This window comes from Pyrus communis, chromosome 5, assembly GCF_963583255.1.
Source record: "Pyrus communis chromosome 5, drPyrComm1.1, whole genome shotgun sequence".
Taxonomy (NCBI): domain Eukaryota; kingdom Viridiplantae; phylum Streptophyta; class Magnoliopsida; order Rosales; family Rosaceae; genus Pyrus; species Pyrus communis.
Window position 1 is genome coordinate 19027899 of NC_084807.1, and position 8932 is coordinate 19036830.

At 37.0% G+C, this 8932-nt stretch overlaps 1 protein-coding gene across 1 annotated transcript; it reads left to right on the plus strand.

The window, feature by feature from the left end:
* Positions 1–8033: 8033 nt before the first annotated feature.
* Positions 8034–8573, plus strand: LOC137734357 (uncharacterized). The gene has a single exon (XM_068473633.1). The coding sequence runs from the start codon at positions 8034–8036 to the stop codon at positions 8571–8573; it is 540 nt and encodes a 179-aa protein (XP_068329734.1).
* The last annotated feature ends 359 nt before the right edge of the window (positions 8574–8932 follow it).

Sequence of the window (8932 nt, forward strand, 5' to 3'; positions counted from 1 at the left end):
ACAATCTCATGAAGAAATTATTAGTGATCTTTGATGCTTGGATTATATGACTTAATTCCTTAGTTTTAAACTCGTCAAATCGAATTGATTTTAGGAAGAAAAAAAAAATATAGTTCTTCCCCAAAATTACTATCGCGTTTCGTGAAATGTTTGTGTGTATCTACAACACTGTAACATGGTGTTATTATTTCACATTATGATAGGGATCGACGATAGGGTTGAATGAAATAGTACCGTGTCGTCATGTTCCAAGTATATCAAAAGATCTCATGTTTCACATTGCTATGTAAATTTGGCCTTCTTTTTTTATTACAAACGATATTACTACTTTAAGCTACACTAAAGAAAGATAGAGATTTGAACTTGAGATGCGATGGATTAAAGAGAAATACCCTAACCATCAAACAATGCATTCTAATGTTCTTGTACCGTTAATTTCATGCATCCCCTATGCATTGCATTCTATATTATTACCAGTCAAAACAGAAGCAATTCTAATGACTTGAAAACCCAGTCAGATGGATTTTGGAGGTTGATTGACTTGTTAATGATGCTTCCACTTAGAATTAGGCCCGTAATATTGGAGCTGATTGCTCGGTACCTGCATATATCAGCATGTGCAACAAAACAAAATGGACAAAGACATATATGATATATATTCCATGGAACATGTTAAGTACGCCCCCTAAACTTGACCAAATTGTTGAAATTAAGCAAAAGTTAAGACTTCCATTTGAAAGTAACAATGGTATTATGGTAACCTCAACGTCAACTAGGATTGGCTTGTTAGACAATCAGTGTCTCTAATGTTAATTAATTGTGTAAAGAAATGAAAAGCAGCGTATATCAAACTAACATCCTCCCTCATGCACAACCCAATTGTGCATCTCAATTGTGCGAAAACAACTAAAAACTGCAGAAGCGGAGTTTTGAATGATTGAATCCAACATCTCCCGATACTATGTTAGACAATCACTAAAACCCTAAATCCGAAACTAGAATACTTCTTTGTTCAACCACCAAACCTCAAAAAGCTGGCGCTTAATAAGTTGGAATTTGCCAATAATGTACTTGTATATATCAACCAGCGATGAAAGTGTCATACATGCCCACTTGAGAACTAGATACTTTAGGTTTAAAAAAGAAGACAAAGAGAGATGAAGCTAGCAATCGAAGCCATTGTCAATGCACGCGCATGTGAAATGAAAAAAGGCAAACCCCAAATTAAGGCCAAAAATCTGGTTCATTGCGATTAACCACATTTCTAAACTATGGTAATCGAGTGATATTGGTCACAAACTCATATGAGTTCAATAAATACAAATTTATTCAAGCGATATTATATTTTAAGGGCATATTAACTTATATGGTATGTATACATGAAGAAGTTAGCAAGAGGGATTGAAGCAAGTGACTCGTAACTCGGTTGGTTAAAAGTATTTGCACTTACACCCGAGGTCTCATGTTCGAATCTCTTTTCCAGTAATTTATATGAGTTTAGTGTAACTTTTCTTTTCACTTGAATAATCCACCAATTGCGCATGAGTTATAGATTTAGTTTATTAAGTTTTTATTGTAGTGTAGTAAATTTGACAAACTATTATAATATATATATATATATATATATATGTATATGTATATATATATTGAATTTTGGACAAATATTTGTAATTATTCGATACTTTTATTTGAAACGTTGCTATCTAACTATCTTCAAGGCTTTTCGAAGTGCTGTCTTAAATTCTGATCCACATGCACGTCAGTGAAGTGTCACCAACCCTGTAAAAAGGCTCAAAACATTGAGAAATTCTTCAAGTAAACTTTACTGTGAAATGCATATAATAACGAGTCCAAATTTGGACCACCGGCCTTTTGTTATATGTAAAACGTATTGGAATTGTCAATTCATATCTTGATGATGGCCGCAATGTATGCAATATTTTTGTTTATCTATGGTGATTCTAACCGTTAATACTACTAAGAAACATTTTACGAATTAAACAATGAAAAATATCATTCATCTAATAACTGTTAACATCAAATACAATACAATAATAGACATCTACAATAACATATGTGTCAATATCATGTTTTCTTTCTTCTTCGTAACAATATATCCAAGTGTTTTTTACTATGAAATTTAAGTTCAAGAGGCTTTGAAGGCCTTTTTTGTTCTACATGCTTGTCAATATATTTTTAATTAAAATAATTTCAAACACAAGTTGGGTGTAGTTTCAAATTTCTTGTAGCTATGCTATATGAAGGCATATATACAAATACACCCATATCTCTAATATTACAAAGTCAGAAGCACACTTTGGTGTCTCAAGGCTTCATCAAAAATAATTGGACTAAAAAGCCCCTAAAAAAAAAAAAAAAAAAAACTAAAATTGACCAAATTTGATACATAAAAAGCACAAGGGCAATTTTGTCAGAAAACAAAACATTTAAAAACACACTTAGAAATTTAAAATTGTTTTAAAAAAAACTCAAAAAAAAAAAAAAAATTAATGTGGGTTTAGGATCACCACGTTCGATTCCAGTTTTGCAACTGCTATCAACATGTTGCCGTGCGGTTTTAAGACTCCAACGTGGGATAAAATGAGTATAACCAATTTCTAATCACCTCGATCTCGATCTCGACTCGACCTCTCCAAGTACGTCTTCCCGAGTCATCGATTCTTCTTTTTTCAATTGTTTCGATTTTTTTGCTTTGCCATTTGTTGATGGAGGTGTGCGATTCTGAATACGGTGGAAATTGCGTGATATCAAAGGAATTATGTCACGTAATCAAAACTTCTGCCCACTAAGGTATGTGCTTTAGCTTTTGCAATTTGCATTTTTTGTGCTTGGATTATTAGATTGTTTGACTTACAATTCTATTTTTTAATAGTCGAAAGGCCTAAATGTGTAGGTTCGGTTGCCTCAAATTGTTATTGGTACAGGTACAATTCGATATGGAATTTGCTAAAAGAAGGGAATAGGTTTTTAGACATGTGAATTGGAATTTACACACTTATGCCCAATTCAAGCACAAGAGACAGATTTATGTATACGATGAATATTTTGACGTGTTAATTCTTTGTATTTGTGCTGCTTCACTTTGTTTTATAGCGTGTGGTTAGTTCTTACTAATGTGTATCAGTGCATAAGTTCCCCTTACTTAGCAACAGGGATTTACCCTAGTTTTTCAGGGTGTTGTAGCCTCGAGGTCATCTTTTCTCTCTCTGGATCTCTATTCTTTAATCATTGACTCATATTCCTCAAGGTAATGAAGTTAATTTAGTCTTCACTGTTCTGTGTTTTCTTTGGTTAATTTTTTTACTCACTCACTCTCTTCTTTTTCTCTCTTTGTCCAACTAAAAGAGTTCAGTATAAAACGAAGCCACCGCCGACTTTTTGCTTTTTGGTTACGGTTTAGGTGAGGGGTGAGTGTGGCGGAGAGACTAGCTCTTAGGTTTTGGCTTGCAGATAACCCTAAGTGGAATAGTTGAAAGATCAAACGGGTTGCAAAAGAAGTTTCCCATCAGTGGCTCCCCCTGGACAGAAATAATAACATCTAGGAACAATTCCAGGTTAGCATACTCACTTTATACCTCAAATCTTGCCACGCAGGATTAACTTCAAGGTGTGGGATAACCAAAGGGGCATTCAAAATTTTAGCAACAGCTATTGCATCAAAAATACCTTTTGATGAAAGAAAAAAAAAGACCAATTACAATAAATTAGACAATCTCATTTTGCACACCAACAGCTTGCTCTGTTGATCCACATGCTACACAAATTCAAAACCAATATGTAAATACATGTGATCAACTAAGGCATCACTTTTTCATGCACTATATACTTTGATTTACTGGTTGAATTATGAATTGATGTTATATTATGGAGAAGTATCCTCACACTACATGAAATATTAGAGTGAAAAGTAGCGGTTCTATTAAATGTATCTTTATCCTCTAACCTCACAACATTAACATAAATGGTAATGTACGAAATGTGTGACATAAATTTTTATTATTGATCACTTTCATATGTTACTTGACTAGTATATTAATTTTCCTCTCATGTTGTCTTTTCTTTTGTCAAATAAATTATATTGTGTCCATTTTTTTTTTAAATGTGGGAATCCAAAAGAATTTAAAGTGGACTTGAACAGATCAAGTATATAGGGAAATGATAGGAGCAACATATCAGAGATCATCTTCTTATTTGCGTTATTCCTTTTTTGTATCGATTAAAATTTTAGTGTGTTTCAATTACTGGTTCAATTTATATTTTGTTTATATTAGTATGGTTCATTTGCCTTCACAACAATAAAAATAAAACACTTTTCCACTCGAACCAAATGTGGAAGGGAAAAAATAACTCTGATTGTCGCGCATTGTGCGCCAAGATGTAAAAAAAACCTTTCACACGCGCAACGCACGTGCAAAAAGGCTAGTATAACTTAAGGGAGTGAGTTTTGCATTCTCATTATCTTCAATGCACTCCTTTTTATAGTCTATGAATATAACAAATTAAATGAAAATGAATAATTAATACATATAAGCAATGAAGCGTTGAGAAGAAAAGAACAGTGCGGAAATCAGTAGTTAAACAGCTATGGAGACTACTAGCCAGAATGCATTTGAGATAAAATAACACTTGAGAATAATTTGGCAGAAAGTGGGAGATTTTTAACACGAGGAATTTCTGCCATGAAAGATGGGAGACAAATATCTCAATGGTGGGACTGCAGCAGCAGGCACAGATATCACTGTTACAAATGTGGAAAACACCATATTATATATGAGACACTGAACGAAATAGATATATCACTGCAGTATAATTTATATGTATGGGTTTGTCTGTAAATATTTGTGGACCCATAAACATGCTCTCTGCAGAGATTGATTTAGAATTTCTAACCTTTTCACTTTCCATTTTACAGAAATGACACATGATCATAGTTTCCTGCACTTCTTACTGATGTTCTGAGACAGCATTTATGGCTTTTATATCTGCGAACTTCTTTTTAATACTTTAACGGTTAGATTTTGATTTTAATATTTTTAAATAAATATTTAAAGATTCAAATATATGGAAGAACAAGTACTCCGAAGTATTCGATAAAATCTTATATATTAGCTATGATCAAAGAATAGTTTCATATGGTTCCTCTCCTTTTACATACTATTAATAATTTGTGTCTCTTGATTCTCTTTTGATTTATTCAATTTAAAACAAAAAATAAACAAAAGTGTTCGCAGGAAAAAAGGGTGTTGAAAAACTAGTTTCCTTAAAAAATTACAAATTTTATGTTATGTAGTATCTCTTTCTCCTCTTTCCTTTTCTGTTTCTTAAGATAACAATAATCAAACATGAAGAGAAAATAAAAGCCAATACTTTTGTACACTAAAGCATTGGACGACCTAAATTTGTATGACCAAATTTTGACAATTCCAATCTAACTGCTCAAACACCGATGTTTTTCGGTACTTTCTATACACCGATATACTATAAAGAGAAAACCCTATAAAAGAGAATCCTAGAATTTTGTGTGAATGAGCAAGTATATGCAAGAAGACATAAACAACCCCAAGGAGAGGGGAGGGGGTGGGGTTTGCTAAATTAATTGCTTTGTTGGGTAGTACACCTTTATATGTTGTTATTTGGACCACATAACACACCAAGTCCAAGTGTAACACGTCAAGAAATGTTTTGGAAGAAAGATGTGGAGGGAAATACAAGGGGGTCGATCTATGTCTATATCACAGTTTTAATTTTCGGCCAATAAAAATTATAAAGAAGTAAAAGAGAAAAATAATAAGAGAGGAAAGGTGAGGCGAGCATACATGAGCAAAACATGTGGAGTAAAAAATAATCAAGAAAAATATGATGGCGATAAGTGAATTTTTGGGTGAAAAAAGATAAAATTACCCTTAAGGCATACCGGAACTCCCACACGCAAGTAGCGGATAATCACGACTCAATCAAGGTCAAAAGTGATCAAAATAGATATTTATTCAAAACCTATTTCATCCATCCTCATCAAATTCTTCCCACAAGGTAACCCTCAATTATTCATTCAATTTAGGATTAATTACCTAAATTAATTGATATTTTTCCTAATTAATTAATTAATTTCCTAATTGATTGCAAGATATTATTTTGACATAATATCTTGCAATTAGAGTAAAAAACCACCATAAGTGACCGAACCCTTTCTCTCCAAAGAGGGCCGGCCACACCCCTATATAAACACCCTCATTTCTCCAAAAACCTGAGTCGAATTCTCTTCTAAAATTTTCCAAATTTCTCTAAACATTTTCTCTCTCAAATTCTAACTTTGGCATCAGAGGTTCTTTGGCCAAAGCCCCCCTCCCCCATTCATCGTGGGCGCGTGAGACTCTTGGCCTTGACCTAAGGTGTTAATTGTTTTGCAGGTGCATTTTCATCCAAGAAGAAGAAGACGGAAGTTTGCATCCACAAATTGGTGCTTTCATTGAGAGTTTGATTCACACGCTCAAAGAAGACTCTTGCATTCAAAGTTTCTCATTTCTCATTCGTTTGTAAATTTTCATACTTTCTTATTCCTAGAATTTTTTTAATTCTTTAAATAGAGGTAAGGGAAAAATACAATGATAGGAAATTCAGAAACCACGACGAACGAAACTTTCTACGTTCAAAGATCCGGATCAAATGATGGAGGATGAGACGTAGCCCCACCACGATGATCCACAAGGTTTAATGCGATGGCAAGAAGAGCAACTTTGCCACCACGGAGCACCACCACCATGGCAACCGCAGGGACCACCGTGGCAGTGGGGAGTGGGCCAACTCCATGGCAACCAGCCCATGGTTAGCAGGGAGCAATTGCATTAGCAGCCCAAGCAACCCACGTCGCAAGGTAGCCGAGCTAGGCCCTTCACGAACCGGCCCAAGCCCTTGCCCCAGCAGCGCATGCCCAAGCCATGCACGCTTCCACTCAGCACACGACCCAAGCTGTCCAAATCTAAATAGCTGAGGCAGATGGAGCAACCCAACACTCGTGGGCCCAAGGCCAGCGCGAGCCCAACGCGCTCTAAAGCCGAGCCTAAGCCCAGTACCCAGGCACACCGCATGCGGGCCAGCCTACGTATGTGGCCCAGCTCACTCTCATAGCTCACCTAGCATCCTACACAGGTCCAAGATCGGTTCAACCGTCCCGACTCCATATTTCTGGACCGATGATTGAACCGGGGGTATTTTCACCTTAGTTTTCCGCATATTTAACATATCCTAACTCAAATCTCGCACCCGGAGTCCATTACACTTCCACTACTCAAGAAGACGTATATCGTCCAAACTCTTCCACCCTAAATGGTGAACAACACTTATCTCGACAAGTCATAGAGTTGACAAGCGCCCTCGCGCAGCAGACTACATTGGTGAATCAGTTCTTGCAACATGCCCCACACGAGGTATCTCGAAGTAGGACAAGGGCAAACGAAGAATCTCTCCAGCAATGTCCCGGTAAGCAGCCCCTCAACCAACCACAATCTGAGCGTTCTAGTAGTTTACGTTCTCGCCTGGGTCCTTGGGATAACGTATATTCTCGTCTTAGCGCTTAGAGGAGTATGCACTCCCACTCAATCCCACATACGAGCATACATTCACGGTTGAGGCCACACTCTGATTATCAACATGGACAACCTTCCAAATGAAGAGTTCTTTCACAACTAGGTTCGCAAGGAGCATTCTCCACCTCACATCAGAGTAGGCATTATGGCAGACGGAAAAAAGCAATCACTTAATCCATCTCAAGTTCAATGGGCAGCCTACGAACAGCCCGTTCGTTTGCTAGGAATGTGCCATATGCATCGCAGCCACGATATAGACGAGTTGAGCATAGAGAAGAGCGGTCTAGACCAATAGGTCACAACCGGGGGCAACTGTTAGTTCCATTGCCCCAGCAGAGGTAAATTTAAGAAGAAGTTGAGAGGCTCTTAACTAAACAATTGCGTAATTTCCAGCGCAACAAGGCTACTGACGATGCGATTCGACGAGACATGACCAATATAAGTAGGTCACCATTCGTGGATAAGATTGAGCAAACAAATCCACGTCGCGGGTTCACTATGCCTCACTTCACTCCGTACAAAGAAGATGAAGATTTGGACCAACATCTCAAGCATTACCGCATTACCATGATCTTCTATGGGAACAACTATGCGCTTATGTGCAAAATTTTTGCCACAACTCTACAAGGCGAGGTGCAAGATTGGTTTCACACCCTACCGTCGCAGTTAATCCAGAGTTTCAACGAACTTTCCTTAGTTTTCACTAAGGAGTATTCGTCTAACCACTTAATCAAAAAGACATCAAACCATCTCTTTAGCATCGTAAAAGGCCCTTGGGAGACAATTTACGACTATGTCAAGAGGTTCAATGTGGAGAATGCCAAGATTGTTAGCTGCAACGAAGATATAGAAATGGCAGCATTCAGAAATGGGCTTCCCACCGAACATCCTTTATTCGGAAAATTGATCATGGGAGAAGAACTGAACCTTGCAGCTTCGTATGCTTTGGCGAAGAAGCACACATTATAGGATGAAGCCAAGCAGTCTAACAAAAACAAGTTGGAAAAGAAGCGCATGGAACGTTCCCCGACCAAATAAGACTCAGCGCCCAAAACATTCACCAAGTTCAAAGTTCCAATCAGCCAAATTCTCTGTAAGCTCAAGAATGAACCTTGGTTCGAACTGCCGCCACCCATGAAGGGCAATCTTACCAGGTTGGATCAGACAAAGTATTGCGCATTTCATCAAAGTAAGGCCATACTACCAACGACTGCTAGAAATGGAAGCAGTACCTTGAGAAGCTAACAAGTGAGGGCCGGTATGACAAGTATCTTGACAGGTAACGACATGGCCTACACAAGCAAGGGAAATCTCTATCACCCCCTAAA

Coding starts and splice junctions, on each gene's coding strand:
- LOC137734357 (XM_068473633.1), top strand. CDS start 8,034: ATGACCAATATAAGTAGGTCACCATTCGTGGATAAGATTGAGCAAACA.